The 18,551-nt window shown below is 43.2% G+C and overlaps 1 protein-coding gene across 3 annotated transcripts; it reads left to right on the plus strand.

The window, feature by feature from the left end:
- The first annotated feature begins 515 nt into the window (after window positions 1–515).
- Window positions 516–18,205, plus strand: LOC141900589 (uncharacterized). 3 transcript variants are annotated; one of them, XM_074787558.1, is made up of 8 exons: window positions 516–581; window positions 1,448–1,523; window positions 3,503–3,638; window positions 4,934–8,005; window positions 8,513–11,911; window positions 12,792–12,923; window positions 13,238–13,262; window positions 14,538–18,205. In XM_074787558.1, exons 3-7 carry the CDS (start codon window positions 3,518–3,520, stop codon window positions 13,255–13,257), a joined length of 6,744 nt encoding a protein of 2,247 aa, XP_074643659.1. In that variant the 5' UTR covers window positions 516–581; window positions 1,448–1,523; window positions 3,503–3,517; the 3' UTR covers window positions 13,258–13,262; window positions 14,538–18,205. The 3 variants fall into 3 exon arrangements, with proteins under 3 accessions (XP_074643659.1, XP_074643660.1, XP_074643658.1); XM_074787559.1 differs by lacking the exon at window positions 13,238–13,262 and having other exon boundaries at window positions 8,513–9,241; window positions 9,320–11,911; XM_074787557.1 differs by lacking the exon at window positions 13,238–13,262.
- Window positions 18,206–18,551: the final 346 nt, after the last annotated feature.

Here is an 18,551-nt window from a genome sequence, read left to right on the forward strand (position 1 = left end):
CTCTATTTTCACAGTAATTTTGGGTTATTGATACGTTTATAGTATTCGGGCTGTGTGAAATAAATCAAGATCTTAACATTTGGGCATTTCTGTTTTCATCAAATCAAATTTCCAAAAATGTTCAGTGCATGAGAATATGATTCGTGGATGGAAATTTCTAGGATTTTAGGAAAATGTTTTTAACTCAGTACCAAAATTGCCCGGCGTAAAGAAATAACTGATTTGCAGTGATCAGACTATATTGCGTTTTAGGTTTAGAATTCTGTATACGTGCTTCATTCCACCTGATGATGGCTGTTAGTTAACAGCCATAACGTTACGATTTCATTTCGATCAAATTAATCGGTTGCAAAGAATTCTATTGTGGGACTTTTTCGCCCTCCTTTTTCATTATCTACAGTACTAGAGCCACCAGTACCGTCAGCTGGCGCCATCTCTTGATTGATCGAAGAACCGAAGATTGATAGCTCGACGTCATTTGCGCATGCTCTCAATATGCATTGCAAATGGCGGCACTTGTTTATTGTTTGATGGCGTTCGTGAAATACCGCAATTTCTAGGCTTAAACTAGGCAATCACAGGTAACTCGCCAGAACGGGAATAACGCGATTTTACACGGTAAACTCCGATGAACGCGACGGTATATCTTACGTCATGTCGCCGTCGTCGGATTCTGCGTAAATATCCGCGGAAAAGTTCGACTAACTTCATCGGCGACCTGCCCACCCTCGACTCACGGCTCGCTGTCGGAATGATGTTCCAGTCGAGCCCGCACGATCTGTCACCCCGTCCGTCGCCCGAAAACACCTCCTGACAGTAGATTCGTTTTTCAGAAAGTCGATCACGACTAATTTAGGCATCCTGAACTAGTATTTTCACAGTTTTTGACTTGATGAGATTGTTGAGTTGGGAGGCCCACACGACACCACCACACTTGCCACTGCCAGCAAATACTTAATTTTTTATGGCTTTGAAGTACTAGACTGTCAGATGAACATTTCCACCAGCGATGATTGTATTTAATTTTGAACTGGGATTTGAATAAATAGAATGGATTTCATTCACAATTTGAGAACCTTTGCACGATTAATTTCCTAGACCCAGCCATATCACTATGGTTGACCAGTTTTCTCAATCACACCGATAAGCTTGATAATATTTCTTCTATAGGACACAGTTTTTGGTCGATGCTCATGTTACACCAATCTGTTCACATATTTTCAATTGATTTATTAATGATTGTTGTTTAGTCGAGTATGACTTATATAATTCCTTATAAGGGTATCAATTACGCCCGGCCTGTGTAATAGGCTATATCGGATTCACTTACCATCGGCCTTGGTGCATCATCCTCTATTCATTCTTGATTTATCCGCAGATTTCCGATTAAGTTGATCATTATGAATATGTTTTCACAATGATGAATTTTTTTGATTTTAATTTTCAGGGTAACTTTGCCGTGCAGTCCCTGTTTGCTGATCCATCTAGGACGTTTATCGCACAGAACGAATGACTAATGTGGAGTAAGTGTTTCCTGAATCTGTTTAAAACACTAGACCTAGCAGACCTGGCTACCTCTAGTTACAACTCTCAGGAGCTCAATTACGGATTATAGATATCAAAATATGCTCAAAATCAAAATGGTTTCTAGTTCATTTTCAATTAAACCACTATTTTAGATTTCAGATTATGGTGAAAAACTTCCACAAAGGTAGTCAGGTCTTCAGTCTAGAATTGATTAGGTTTTCTTTTAAAGGTTTGGGAGACCAAACATGGCAGTGGATAATGCCGCAAGCCTTCTGGGGCTGGATGGCCTGTACAGTTGAGCTTGCTTTAGTTTTGCAATTTAATTTGCAAGCAGTCATTGTTTGGACAAGTCATCAACTTAATGATCTCAGCTGTGACTACTTGAGTGAGTTTGAGGGTATCCACTCTTGATAGGCTTGGGTGCCGTATATTCGCCCCTGAGACAGAACTTATTCAAGAATACTCTTCTGGTGCATCGATTTCAACAAAAATAGTATACTCTTACCTATTCCAGAATAGCATAAACCTGATAGAAGTGGCCGGTAAAGTTTCTTATCTGAAATTGCTAATATTCCTAAACAGGAACGCAAACCAGAATTCCAAACCTACCTTAGATTTTAATGTCGTAGTCGTAGTCATTCACTGCACAGTTTTGTTCTTTTTTTTTTCAAATACAAATTACACCTGTCTGTATCAATAAGTAGTTCTTCATCCCAAAAGCAGAGTAAGTTTGTTGAAAGAAACTATTTCCACTTCACTTTCATGCTGAAGTGAAAATAGTTGGCTATTTTCTACTTGGCTGTTTAGTTGCGTTTCCTCGGCAAATAGCTTCATTGGAGCAGCCTGGACCAATAATAAAATACAACTTTAGCCATCGAATCAAAATTTAAACATAATGGTATCTATCAATCTGTTAGATCCTTGATCCTCGTAACTCCTGCAGTACCCATGTTATCATATTATCCTGACCCAATCCAACAGAGCCTTCTTATCCTTCGGAGGAGTCTGAACTTTTATCAGTATTTTTATCTTCAGCCCAATCCTTCGAAAAAAGCTGTACATGCTGCTGTATTTGGATAATTTTTCTCTTTCTAAAAATCGATTCTCCATCTTTTTCATCGTATTTCGTTTTTACTTCAGATAACGTACGACCTTCAGGAGTACGTTACGAGATTGTACATTGGACAGTAGTATGTCATGTCGCTGTCATTTAGTGATTCAGTTAATGATTTATTGATTGCGTGCATATCTAAAATCCCATACATTTCAAATGAATCGGTCGTCCGGCGAATTTGATTGGAAACGGAAATTTTTAGAGATTTTAAATCGATTATATTTTATAAATGCTTCGCATATTGTCGTATTTTTCATACCAGGGATGGGGTACACCTTCGTGCCACTGCAGTGCCCGATCTAGGCCTAAGCTCCTTTTACCGTTTGACGTCGAAAAAACCTATGGGTAGAATAACAAATAGCAAAATATTCACTGGTGCCTCCTCCCCGAGACAGAATCATGGTTACTTGCCAATAATATCACTGATTAAGATAAATCCCCCAAAGGCCACAATAGGCTTATCAGTCCCAAATGTCTGTTAAGCTCCTGGCCCAATAATGGCAATTTTTAATCGGGAACCTTTTCGACAGTTTACTTATGGCTGTGGCGGATTGATCGCAGACCGATCGTAAGTAAATTCGCGAGAATAGAACGAGTTCTATTTCCTACGACTGGTCTTAAGGTCGTACTGGTCTTAAGGTCGTTGTAGCCAATCAGCAATGAGTATTGCATCACATGACTTGAATACTCACCGATGATTGAGTCGTAGGCGACCTGAGTGCTGTTCAGATTGTGAGACAAACAATAAGCAACCGCTGTGCTTACGACGATCTAATCGGGTCATAAGCTTGGCGTTAATCTTGACGATATTGAACGATATATTTTGCTGTGATGCTGACGGATGTTGTCGTTTTGTTGCAGGTGTTGTGGTGTGAGATGGGTCCTCCGGACGACTATATAGAGACAGTGCTGACCTGTGAAGGTGATTACTATGATCCAGATTTCCCGAGTCGACTGGAAGCCTTCAAACAGAATCTTCAGGGTCTCTTACTCAAAGGTACGACGATCGATTATCGATTGAAAGCCTCAATTAAAAACAAACTTTGACATATTGCAGTCGAATAAGTTCATTTTCAATCAACTTTTATCTCAATTTTGAAGCTCCCAAATTAGAACAATCCAACTAAAGATTTGGAGTGTTCATTTAAGATCTATTGCTTCAGAGAAGAAAAATCCTGATCAATAGCTAGGCAGCCACTGTTTTATATTAACCTATAAGCCATCAGGCCACCCATATCCAACCTGCTTATCACTCCTCAAGCCGCCCAAATCCGCCCTGACTCTTTTTTCGTCTAAAGTTTATATTGATATTCAAAGCCAATAGCTTGGGATAAACTGGACATGCAAGACATCAAAACTCAGCACAAAAAATTGACATGTTCCTATTTGAAATTTTCAAGTATTACGAGGATGAACATGATAGATCCGAGCGTTCACTTATATTCAAAAAAGTCTGGATGAATTTTGGGGCAGAAGATCACAGTTTCGGTGGCCCACCACATCAAATCTTATGTTTTATGAAAGCCTCGACTATTTATTACAAAATAACACAAACCTGTAATACATGAATATTAACTGGAAATGGGCTGATTTTGTTTCGTGATAAATGTGTATTTTCTGAGGAGTAATAGACACTACATAGTGAAATTCCCCAGCGCTAATGGGTTAACCTGATTTCATTTTCAAATCGTAAGATATAAACAGAGACATTTTGTGTGGTGGTGCTAGTCTCTGTTTAATCTACCCTATTTTGTTAGGAGAAATTTAAGTACCGTACCATTTTGGACAAGGACCTAATTGTAACTGGCATAAACAAAGCACTGGTTGGTTTTTGAAAACACTTGAAAATATTGATTCGAGCTTCATGAATGATACTTCTATATATGACTCATCCTCCCCGTGGCACAGGGATTCGAAACCTGATGGCATCGCACAAAAACTTGCAACACCAATCTGATAGCCCATTGTATAATCGCTGAGACACGGATACACTATCATAAAAGAAAAACCAAAATAAGACGGGATATCTGATGACATTATCAGAGTTGCGCATGAGCTAGTGTGACAGGGTTTCGTACTGTGGTGAGTCTCAATGCCATCCGGTTCGAATCCCTGCCAGGGGATGATGTATATGACCAAAAACTCATAAAGTCTAGTCTTTATGAATTTTTGATATGACTAAACCTTCTTTTCCATCGGTAGAACCAATAGCTGCTGCCATCTAGTGACAGAAATTCTCGAAGTCTAGAGTGATTGATAAATAGTATATTGTGAATTTCTTTTTGATTTCAGATGAGCAGCCATTAATCTTAAAGAAAGTTGAACCATGGAACAGTGTACGTGTGACGGTGAATATCCCGAAAGAAGCTGCCCTACGACTGAAACAGTTGGCAGAGACTCGCGATCCTTCTTTACGGGATATCGGTATTTTGGCGGTCCAAATCGAAGGTGATAACGTCATATCGTTGACGTTAGCGGGCAAGAACAATGAAACGACCGAACTCGTATTTCGGACTTGTGATGGGCCCTCGCCCGGCGTATCGATGGGGTACCACGGCTCCGCGATGCCCGCTGTTGGCCCGGCGAGTAGTAATGTTAACGCCGGGCGCGATATCCTCAATATGTTGGGCCAGCAAGTTCAACGATCGTGTTCTACGACCGGCACGTTCGACAGCGTGGTGCATCCACAAGCCGCAGGAATGGCCGCTTTCAAATTGCCGAATGTCGTCGCGTCGAACATGGAGGCATTCCCGATTCCTGCAGCTATACGCGGCCAAACGGCCATGGCGGGACACAGCTCGAACGTGATGTCAAATGCAATAAGTCCTCAGAAAAATCCGATTGGATATCCGTCGTTGTCATCGTCATCAGCTAGTCATGTCCAGTCGTTCCCCGCCCCCGCTCTCAGTCGAAACGCTGGAAAACCGAAAGGGCAAATACCGAAACTTCCACATTTTCCGGTGAATCCGCAAGGGCCGTTCCAGAGTTTACAACCGCCTCCGCCCTATCCGGGAGGTACTGCTGTAAACAACGTACCTCACAGTATGATGCTGAACAAAGGAGCAATACCGACTTCGAGTCAGTTGTTGGTGACTTTGTTGCAAAACGAAATGGCAGCGGCCGGCACGAGCAGCAACGCCGGGGCGACCGTCGGGGCAGGCGGTATCGGACACGTCAATAACTTTCAACTGAAGAAAACGCCGTTGACGTCGCCGGTGAAAGAGCGCGCGAAAGAGAAGGAGATCGAAGCGGAGAGCAGTCCGCAGCCGAAGCGCCGTCGTAAAAACAAACCAAAAGACGGCACGAAACCGGTGGCGCGTAACGTCATGAAAGTGGACAGCGCGACGCGCGATAAGTTCATCGCGCACATGGATGATATATTTTCCGATGTGATCGGCGATCCGTGCACCGGTCCGAGCGACTCGGAGGATGTGCCTTCGTCATCCGTGCCGACTCCGTCGACGACGGCCGCGAGTCCGCAAAATATTCCATTACCGAGCGCGTCTGCGGTGAACACTGTAATGGAAAGTAATCTTCCAGGCTTTGAGCCAAAAACGAACGCTGCCGATGCGTTAGCCGGCGGCGGCGGCACCAGTGCAGGCGGTGTAGTAGTGACTGTCGATAAGGTACAGTCGTCTATACCCTCAGGTAGTGATAACCGCAACGGTCCCGAACGGCAAAGCGTTCTACGCGAGAAACGCGAAATGATATTGCCGACGGCCGAGTCGCTGGAGAGAATGATCATCAATCCGTACACCGGTCAGTTGGAACCGATCGACAGCATCGAGGACGGCACGATCGTCAGGCAGGACGACGATAAATTCGACCATCATCGCAACGCCGAGAGAAGCAACGTCGTCGCTTCTAATACTTCAACATCAACAACAACTACTACTACATTAACAACTCCTACAAAGGCAGCAGCTATGAACGATGTTAAAATCACCGCCGGCACCGGCGGCAATTTACAGCAAAAACTCTGCCATAATCCTACTCCATGTTTAACTGCTGCTGAAGCTCGACACGTACCTCCGTTTAGTAGCATCGCGAATATTGTTCATACGTCGTTATCGTCATCATCATCAGAGTCCATGATCTCACCATCCGTAATTAAAACAGACGTGATCGCCGTGTCGTCGTCGTCGTTACCGTCAATCAGCAGCGCGTCGTATCAAGTCGTCGGTCCGCCGGTATCGTCTAGTCATTCACCACCCACCTCGTCGTCGTCAGCTAGTTCTCGCGCTGCGTTCGTCGTCGGACACCGCGCGTTAATCGACAACGGCCGCTCGGCGTCGGTTGCTGCTAGTGATAATGTTAGTAACAATAGCGAACAAAGGACAAGCGTCAGTGACGTTGCAGTGCCAGTAACTGAAACAGGGTATACTACTCCTCGAGTTGGTGCTTTAGTAGTGTCGTCGTCTGAAGACAATAATGACAGTCGTAACAGTCCGGTAGCAGCGCCGTCGATGACATCTAACGTCGCGAAATGCGTCGCCTCGGATACTCTGAAAAGTGCGAACGTTCAACTGTCCAAACCGTTGTCGCCGACGACGACGACTCGCGTGAAATCTCCGGCGTCGTTCGTCGTCAATCACGATTCGAATTCGACCGTCGTCGTTAGCAACGACGCTACGCCGCCCGTTCGTCGGAACTCTCTCGGGTCATCGTCGTCATCATCGTCGTTGTCATCGTCGTATGCAACTAGCGCTTATTCGTCTACTACTTGTGATAGCGTAAGCAATACACCTCAGCAGATAGTGACTGTCGGCTGCGTGTTGAATCAACAGCAGCAGCAGCAGCCGCCGCGACCGATCGGCGTCGCGGCAGCTGCGCATTCTTCTGCGTTGTTTGTGCCAAATAAACTGAGCAAACACGGGCTGCACACTGTATCGGACAATACCGCCAGCTGCAGGATAGTATCGACACTAACGACGGCGGCGGCCAGTTCGTCGTCGCCGGCGGTTACGATCGCGAGCTCGTCGGATTACGCGACCGTAAACGTGCCGAACTCCGACACGGATTCGAAGCTATCGTCGTCGTCGTCCGTGGTCGCGTATTTCAACAGTGTCGCCGACAGTAAAAACGTTACGAAAATGACGATGGCCGAACTCGGCGGCGGATTAATCGGTGGCGGTCCGTCTGCCGTTGTCGCCACGGCGACGATGACGGTGGCGACCGCCGCGACGACGGCAGCTCTTTCCGCGTCTGTGATGCCGAGAGATTCGTTTCCCGTGGATGCAGCGAGTGCCGCGGCAGTTTCGAGCAGCGGTTGTACGACTGGTTGTGATACCCAATCGAGTGCCTTCGCATCAACTCGGGGACCTCACATGGCGCAGCTTCCTCCAGTAATGGGCATTAAAACAGGTAGGTTACAAATCTTGTATATCGATATGGTCTGTATTTAACAGGGTGCGGGAAAACCTACTTAGATTTCAAGGAAAAAGTATCACTGGGAAAACTCAGAATTTGGATAATGCAATTAACCCCATGTTTCTTTATCAGTATGTGATTCATTGATAACTGAATGAATAGTTACATTTTAAACCTAGAAATTCCTGAAAAAACTTATGGAATTTGATGAATTTTGCACACAAAAAGATTGGAAGAACACATGGGAATTTGGATAAGGCTTATGTTATTCACCATGCGTTTCTTTATCAATATGTGATTCATGGAAATTGAATTGATTAAACATTTTAAATCAAGAAATTCCTCTGATATACTCGGGGAATTTTGTCTTAAGACATGGAAAATTTAAGAAATTCGTAACTTGGCAGAAAGTGGTCACCCTGTTTAAGGATCTCTTCTGCGTTTTCCGATGTTCGATATTGTCTCGCTCATTTCAAATTGATTACATACGTCTCGTTGTAGAAACTGAAAATCTGGTCGATTTGCCCGCAATCCCTCCAGCCATTACGGCGAAACTACAGCCAGGTCCTTTGCTGACGCGGCCTGAGCTCGGTAACGCGGCGAAGATAAACAAGGAATCTCGTATTGTGGACGGACATAAAAAGCTAGTCAGTGGATTGGACACTGTGATGACTCATATCGGGCACGTGCAAAGTGACACTCCGTCGCCGATGCTGCAGCGACCGATAATGTCGACGTCGGTGTCGACGGTTCAGAGCGCGGCACGCGCCGGCGATACGACCACCGCTCGTAACGATAGCAGTAGTAATAGCAGTAATATCAAACCTCAGGATACGCGTCACGGTAGTAACAGTAGCAGTAGTAGTCGTTGTGTAGTCGATTCCGTCAATCAGTCTATCGGTGCTAGTTCAGCTGGACTGGATGCGAACTCCTCGTCCTCCCCGTTGTCGTCTAAACTCGTCGCGAACGCCGTCGACGTCGCGACCATTCCGGTTCAAAATTGCGTCGACTCGCACGTCGCGGCGGCCGAGGCGCAATCCGAAATCAAATCGTCATCCTCGCACGTCGTATCGCGACGCGAAGAGCTCGTCGTCGCGAGATCGACGACCGCGGGGACTAGTATCACAACGGCTATGACCGAGCCGGGCAAAGTTGCGAATCTCGCGAATGTGGTAGCAGCGGAGAAAAGCGCCGGACAACAACAACAGCAGCAGCACCAACATAAAAAAGGTATATCGATAATGAAACCGATGCTCGATCGCGACGCCGAAATCGCCGATGAAATAAAGCATTTACCTCTAATTTCAGACTTACCGAATAAAGGCGGCAACGTTTTAAAAACCGATCTGAAAGTGAATTCGACCGCAGCGGCTGTTATAAACACGATCGTTTGCCACAAAACGACGTTATCGAAAAATGTGCTAAACACGGACAAAATGCTCGAGCCTAGCGCCGGCGATCAGCTGCCTCCGACCGTGACGACGACGAAAAACAAAGTAGCAATCGGCACGGCGATGGACGCGTTGACGGCGCCGTTACTGCAGCTCAATACGCTCACGAAAGCCGTATCGTCGAAAGATTCGTCGGAGAGCGGCGGTAGTAGTAGCGGTACGACGAGCACGTCTCCCGGTCGGTCGGTGTCGCCGCGTAATTCGAACGTGCACAATCCGAGTCGCACGATGCACGACATCAGCTTCTACAATTCGTCGTTGCACCCGATCACGGCGCCGATATTTCCGTTCAACTTGACTCAGTCGGTGAAAAAAGTCGTCGGCCCGATTCCGTCGAGCGACACGACGAAGCCGGCCAAGCTGAAAATGGCCGGCACAAGTCCGCCGCGAAGCGCGTCGCCGCGCGGATCGAAGGTCTCGTTGCACAACGTGTCGCACATCGAATCGTTGGCGAAGAGTTCGTCGCAGAGTCACAACGCGGCGAGTTCCGTCGCGGCTGTTAATCTATCAGCGGCGCGTAACGACGTGCACGGATTTATGAGTACGGTATCGTCGATGCGAGCGGCGGACGGCGGCATGTTTCATCACGGGCCGCCGCCATCCGGCAAAGCTTCTCAACGACGCGGCTCGTCTCCGAAAGCGTTAGGTTCGACCGGTGGTGGCGCCGGTGGTAATCAACCGTTGACTCTACCGCCGCTGACTAACCTCACCGGCGGAGGCGTTCCCGGATTACATATGCTGACGCCCCAGCTGAATCATCCACGTACATGTGCTAATAACTCGGTTCCTTTTCACTCGGCCAACTTTCATCACAATATGTCATCGTTGCGTCCGGCGGCGATGATGAATCCGAACGTGATGAATCACGATTCGAACAAGAATCGTAATCATCCGTCTGCCGTTGTTTCATCGTCGTCTGCCGTCGACAGCAGCTACGCGAAGTTCATTGCAAACGTCTCCGGTTCGTCGTCGTCGGCGTTGAATTTGTCGGCGAAAACGATGCCCTCGCGTTCGAAGCAGTCGACGTCTCCTCGTCGGTTGAGTCCGGTGGTCGCCGCCAGTCGAAGCAGTCCGTCGATCGGCCAAACAACAATCAGTAGTCTGTCTCAGAGTCCTATATTCACCGATTACGCGTCGATGATACCGTCGTCGAAATCAACAGCTGTCGAGAGTCCGATCGCCGCGCCGGTCGTCGCCACGGAAATATCGGCGCTCAAAGCGAATTTACCAGCTATGCAAGTCGTAAACGAACCTTTCTCGTCAGCGCCGGCGGTCGTCGCGAAAGAGAAGGAGAACGGCGAAAACCCGCATGTTCCCGAAGTCGAGTCGTTAGCGAAGACGATACCAGTCGGTTTAATGATGGACCACGCGTACGTACAACGAGCGAATTCGACGAGTTCTCGCGACGTCGTCGACAACAGTCCACGACTGAATGACTTGAAATCGTCGTCGTCGCATCACCAACACCATCATCGTCCGTCGACTACGATCGAAACGCCGAAGGACGATTCGAACGGCAGCTCGACGACGAGCGAAGCACCTCCGCATAGTTCGAATAACAACACGTTGGGACACGCTTTGAACCTAGTGAAAACCGAACCGGTCAAAAGCGAATACGATAATCTCAACGCCGCGGACGCCGTGTCCGACGTGAAAATAACGGCGGCGAAATTAGGCGAGGAAATCGTCGCGATTCACCCGGCGAAAATTGCTCGGCATAACAGCGCCGATCGTACGAGCGAGGACAATAACAGCGACGTGTCTGACTTATCGGAATCGACGCGTTCGTTGCGCGGTCGAGCTGCCGCCAGCGATCGACCCGACTCGCCGGTGGTTCGCGCGGGGATCGCTCGGTCGGCGCGTGCCGGCTCGCGGCGTAAAACGCCGGTCGACGATCTCGACGCCAAGAGCGATCGGTCGGAGTCGCCGAAACTGACTGCGCGCGGCGCCAAACGGAAGAATCACGACGACGCGGACTCGTTGATGAACCCGATCGATTTGAAACGAAGTAAACTCGACGCGAATTGTTTAATACCGAGCGATAGTTTGAATTGTTTAGACTCATCAGCCGACGACGCCGAAGTTTCCGAAATGACCAGTCGCAAACCGCGGAACATTCGCGCGAAATCCGTTCTGAAGGCGGGCGCCGTCGACGACAAGGCGTTGTTGCTGCATAACACGCGGTTCAACGACGGTAAAGGCGGTCGACAGAGTCGCAGCAGCAGTCGAGGCGCGTCGTCAGAATGCGGCGAAGACCACGCGGCAGTCGCGTTAGACGTGCCGGTGCACGGACACGACACGCGGTCGCGCACGCGTACGTCCTCGCGTAAAGCGAGTGACGAGTGCAGCAGCGACGGCGGTAAACGAGCCGATGAATCGCGCAGTCGGCGTAACACGAGCAGTCGTTCGCGCTCACCCGTTCACGGCAAAGAAAGATCTCCACCTCGAGGTATGTATGAATATGCATTTCATTTTTGGCCCACTTCGGGTATTGTCCCTGCGGGCTATTGTTTTAAATTTTGGTTTCTATCTGTAGACAGAATCTGGTCATTTTTGGGAAAGTTTCTGAGCTGCCAACCATTCTGATTTTCAGTATTTTGTTACTACAGTTAACCTCGCCTTACACATGGCCAACTCGGGAGTTTTGACTAACTTCAACAAAAACGAAATCAATTCTTATCCTTAACTCAAATTTCGGCTTACCTCCGATCAATTTTGCAAGTGCCAGTTGGTCCTAGTTAGACAAGGTTTACTGTATTTCGTTCAAAGAAATACGGATTCGTTTTATTTGATGCATACAGAAACGTTGTACGTCATGTTACTGAGGGTCTTGTCGTAGATTTCTGATTTATTAAGAAATTTTCCTGAAAAAATATTTGATTTGTTACCGATAGCACTTTTCAGAGGTTTGCGACCCTGAATTTTTAACCAATAATGATATAGTCTCAATATACTCTTCTCACATAGAATTAGGATTAGCCAATTTTCAGCTCATGTCTAACAAATATATGCCATCATTCCCTATCATTAGATTGATCTAACTATATGCGATCTTTATTTGAATGGTTACAAGAGGCTGAAAGTGAATAATTTGAGTACAGTAAACCTCACCTTAATCGGACAAACTGGGACTGATCAAATTGGTTTGGGGTACAAGTGAAGTCTGGATTGGAAAATACGTTTGGAAGTCGGAAAACTTATTTCGTTTTTGTCAGAGTTACTGGTAGTCGAAAGTCCCAAGTTGTACATGTCTGAGTAAGGCTGGGTTTACTTAAGACTGAAGTATCTCGCGTCGACATTTAATACGATATTTGTTTTTTTTTTTTCAGTGATTCGAGATAAATCTCCCGTTCGAGGAAGCTCGAGAGTATTACCATTGAAGGTTTCCCCACCAAAGAAAGACCCATCTCCCGCCCGGGACGTACCAGCGAGGAGAACTACGCGTTCTTGTAAACCGAAAGGTTCGTATTTCGTCGGTTAGTCTTGACATTTTTTGGGGCGGAACAATGTCCACTAAGCACATTGCACCCCCGCCTATCAAGCAGGTATCAATCCCAAGGATGGTCCCACAGCTTTATTAAGCTGTACACAGCCACAAGTGTTGCGGCGAAGCGCCTCAGTGAAATGACATTGAAAATTGAAAATGACGGTTGAACAACCATCCGAGTGGGTGGTTCCAAGCTTCGGATTGATAACCTGCGTATCTTTTTTTTTTGCGCGTCGTCTCGACGGAAGAATTTTAGTAATAAAATGATGATTCGTTTATCTAATTCAGAATTACGCGAGAAGTATTAGTACAAGTAAGTTTTCAGTGTCGTAGTTGTTGTACCGGTGCTATTTTATCGTAGTCTGTTCACGATTATTTCTGACCTCTTTCCTCCTCACTAGAATCAAATCATGCGGTAACAGAAATTTTTGAACAACCTTTCGACGCTATTTAATTTTCTTGTTATGTGTATGGATTTGTCTGGGATATGATAACTATAGATATATAATATATATATATATAATATATAATATATAATATATATATATATATATATATATATATATATATATAGCATGCAACTTCTAGAAAGCTCGGCACTAGTCTAGTCCTACCTACTTGCATTTCTAGCACTAATTCTTATTTTCAGGACCCAGTTCCATAGTTGTGAATTAAGATTCGACTCAGAGTAAACTCATTGAGAATGAATTGATTTTTACTCAGAGTTAACTCTTATTCGTGGCTGCGGAACTGGCCCCAGGAGCTTGCTTACACACCGAGGATTTTATCAATATGCATTTTATTTTTAGTCAGTTTTCCTATTGAAACCCTTTTAAACCAGTGATCGCTTTCTTTTATGTCTATTTTTCACATCTCATTCGACGATTTCCGTTAAACCTTTTGACTAACGCGACAGTACCGGCACTATTTTTAGATTTCTAGGATTGGGGTCACTAGTAGTAGTTTACCACCGAAGCGCCATCGACTATATTGAACAGCTTAGACTAGAATTGGTAGCAGATCTTATCTATTTGTGCTAGTTATGCAATCCTAAAAATGTGTTGACTCATACCATCGCTACCCTGGATTATGCTACAGTCGAGCTCACTCTTATGTCGGATCAGGATATATCAGATTTTTATGTATGTCTCATATGGTAATTCTGTGACCTAATATTTTGATAAAACCTATAAATATTGTGTTTATGTCGTCGCGTTTGAATAATTTTTGATAAATTGTTGCCTTTTTTATCGTCCGAACGTTCGGTATCCATTGATTTGTTTCAATCATGAAGCATGCTTGACTGTCCCCAATGAAGCCGGCTTGACTGTAGTAAGGTACGGGTAAATGCACCCATGGCAACATCTCCTAATGTGGTGGGCAATATATAAATAAATCTTAAGTTTTCAATCTAGGTCAGTTTAACTAATGAAGATGGTATTAAGCCCAGTTTCAGAATTTCATTTTCAATCCCTAAAGTCTTTCATTCTTTTGTTGAAACCAGTGTTTTCGTACAGTAACTAAGACATACAACTGTTTCGGATTATTTCGTTTATTTCATGAATATTCTTGCGTTTCTTTTATTCAGATAATCACAAGCCACCCTCATCACCGCCACCTGCACCGCTGGCAACAGTCGGAAAAAGACGAAGATCATCGCGCGAACACAGATAAACGAATTAGAAAACGTTAACTAATTACATCGTTAATTCTGCGCTATATGTTTAATAATCGATTTATTTGTATTAATTTGTGCTCTGAATCAGGGGGGGGGGCAGGGAGGTAAATGTGGATTAAACATTTATTAAGCATTAATCATGGTAAAAGTTGTATACATTACCAGTTTACAGAACTGTGTATTTTGAAATTGAGTTGATTCATTTTTCTGGGTTTTGCTTTTTTTCTCACCGAGAGTGCTCTAACTGACACAATCAGTTGTCAAATTCTAAAAGAAATCAATCTCTTGCAATTAGTATTCCACAAAATCATGTTCTTGAAAGTATTCGTTGTATTCCAATTTATGTAAATAGCCGCCGGTGATATTTTGGTTCTTGTGCAAAATTCCGCTATCATTATGAGTTATTGTCGTGTTAATCTCTTTGATAGAATCGTGATAAATTGTGTCATCCTACCCTGCAGGGCCCAGTTTCGCTAAAACTTCAGCTCAGCTTTTTGGCGTAGTTACTTTTTCGATTACTTCATATTTTTAGTCAATCAAAGTCCAATTTTTGGTGAAACTTTTTCACGAATAACTGGGCCCTTACGGTATCAAAACTGCCATGGTGTGAAACCTTGGCAGTTTTGACACGATGGTAGACTGGGTATACAGCTATTCCCTGTACACATTAACCCTTTCAGTGCTGACTCACCTGCAAGTGCTGGAGATATTTGAAATTTTTTTAGAATTCCAACGCAGCAGAGAACAACGGGCATACCATTTAACGGAGCAGTCTATCATAAGTTACTGATATTTACCAAGTTAGACAGGTGCTGCTATAGAGATAGAAACTAATTACCGTACTAATGATGTCAATATCCTGCAATGCGGTGTACTGCAAGGGTTAGCAAAAATCATCGATGTCTACACCGCACTGCGGTGTGGACGCACAGAAAGGGTTAATGTATGAATGTCTGCACAACCTGATCAATATATCATGAATGCATCAGTTGGATCTGGGTACCTTTGAATTTTTATTCCAACTTAAAAAAATTAAATTAAACTCTATTGATTTATAACCATCATCTTAGAATTAATGATTTCGATGATTGTTCAAACCAAACAGACAACCAGACTGACTAATATAGCCAGTTACGACAGACAGTCGAGAAATTGAAGATAAAATGAAATATGATTCGTCTATTGAATGTTGAATGTTTTTCGCAAATTCGAGCCGATGTTCGTAGTCGTCTGCTTCGCGAATTGTCTATGATGAGATTTTTATCCAGTTCGAATATCCTGTTAACAGAAATATAAAGTGAATATATACTATTCGTATATTATGCATCAAGTTCCCACGATAAAAAAAGCGAAAACAAACGGTTTAGTCTACCCTTGCAGCTTTGTGCTGCAATGAATTTTGTTTGTTTTTTTTTTGTGACCGATGGCGAATCTAATAACCACTCTCTCTTTCTCTCTCTCTCTCTCTCTCGGCTTACTCAACGCGTATTATCTAATCTTCGTTCAGCTTCCTTCGCCGTCGAAGATCGCTGGATTTTTGTTATGGATTTGTGTTAATATAATTTCCGAAATATTCTTTTTTCCTTTTTCGTGTAAATAATAGATGATGGTGACGATGATTCTTAACGGAGAAACTACCGCCTACCTTTAAACCCTCAATAATAACCTTTGTAAAATAACGAGTAAATAGATAAATGAATTATTATTATGATAATGATAACGCAGATTAATATTGTCTAGAACTGGGAGGGGGCAGTGAATACGTTTTCATGTGTACAAAAGAAATGATCTACCCCTTTATCATGTATATGTATGTATATGTCTACTTTGTAAATATATTTTGACTGTGAACACCGATAATGTTTGCGTGGACGAATTTTCCACGGATTCTTGTACATTTTCATGTAGATATGAATAATTTATGAAATGAATATATTTATTGAAAAAAAGATTTGTTATACTAATAATAATGATGATGATGATGATGATAATGATGATGAAGGAATGATAATGATATTGATGATTAAGTGAAAGTAAGTCCTGAGCTTGGACGATGTTGAAATAATGTTTCTGTCATTAGAAATTTGTCGAAATAAACCATTGGAAAAGATTGCGCCGTGTGAGGCTCTGTGTAAATTTCAAAATAGATATTATTATTATTATTATTATTATAATTACGATTATAATTACGATTCTTTTTTTTCCCGACGCTCTTCAAATCTTTATATTATAAAAATTTTAATAAAATCCCGTAGAGAAATAATCGATGAGAGGTTTTTTTCATTGGAAATGATTGTGATGAATCAAAGAGTTAGTGGTGATATATTTTACTAGATGTGTCATTATTAATTGTAGGAGTTTTTTCTCTAGTTCGTTTGCATTCTCTTTGTTTTTTTTTGTCCGAGCAGTGTTCGTGCCGGGTAATATTTTGAGCCATTTTCTTGTTTTGTTTCGCCTCCATTTGTCGAAGGAATTTGAATTCTTTTCCTTCCAGTTCAAGTATGTCGCAAGAGTACATATGTTATAGTCGGAAGTAAACTAGTATGAATAATGTGAGGCTAATTCGTTAAGTATGTACATTGTACATAGGGAATATCTGTTGTAATGGATCAACTGTTCTATGTGTTAAACGATCTGTGATTGGCCCAAATTCGGGTATTTCAGCTGGGGTGACTAATTAGACCTAAAAAAAATAAACAGTTAATTATTGCAGTTCAAAATATACATAGATATTCGGTTAATCCGTTTCTGGCCCTTTGAATACCGCGACTCAATAATTCAATGTCGAATTCTTTTTTCCGAGTTTCAAAAAATATTTGTACGACCCTGGTACCGGTACATGTACATACTTAATACCATTACTGAAAAACTGCCTGTCTGAAATGATACTTACTAATTGTCATTCTTGTTCGTGGAAATAACGATAATCGAAACCTATAATGAGATAATAATCTGTCTACGTAAAAACTGTCCGCAGAAGACGAAATTGCCGGGGGAAGGAAAACAAATAGAGCTCTATGTGTAAAAAATTCTGTACATACTTATACACGTACATGTCTAATATTCTATGTTATAAATATTACTCTATGAATGATGAATTTTCTGTAAAGATTGGACATTTGAATGCATTTACAGATGAAATGCACACAGTGTTAATAATAATGAATACAATTAATAAAAGTTTGCTCTGGTTATTCATGAAAAATAATCTATTATTATTATGATTACTATTATTGTTATTGAGATGAATAAGTTATATATATACATATATCCCGAATTGAGATATGTATATGTGTATGTATTGAAATGGAAGTGCACAATATATATCAACCGACGATTTAACTAACTTTTGAATATACAGGTTTTTTGTCGCTGTATTTAAAGAATTCACGTCTTTACAGGAATATGCCGCTACATTTTCATCGCTCATTCACATTTTTTCAAGTCATGGGAGGGGAAATAGTCCTCGTAGAATTTTATACGTATCGTCAGGTTAGTTGGTTTGTATTTTTGACAAAGTCCTTTCTTCTCTCACTTCGTATATAGTTTCCTTCCCGCGTATTTTTTGTATTTTTATATTCTGTATAAATGATATTGTGCACAAATACATCCATTGCAGACCATAAGAAATACTGTCTTCATAGAATTTCTGCTGGAACCAATGTGCAAGAAAAATTAGTCTTTATGCTCAATGCGCCTCCCGTCTACAATCATGTACCTAGACAGGCCCGACAAATCTGATATATGTATGCGAAGAAGTCTTCAATTATAAGCAAATAATCGCGGCAGTTCCAGTAATAACAGCGAGATTGAACTATTCCTGATTTAGGACTCATTTCAGGGCACCAACATGCCTCAGTTTATTTCACCAACAGTGAAGTTGATCATATTTGTCATGCAATTGGGTCAAAATTTCGATAATCT

The sequence above is a fragment of the Tubulanus polymorphus genome, chromosome 2 (assembly GCF_964204645.1).
Source record: "Tubulanus polymorphus chromosome 2, tnTubPoly1.2, whole genome shotgun sequence".
NCBI classification, from domain to species: Eukaryota; Metazoa; Nemertea; class Palaeonemertea; order Tubulaniformes; family Tubulanidae; genus Tubulanus; species Tubulanus polymorphus.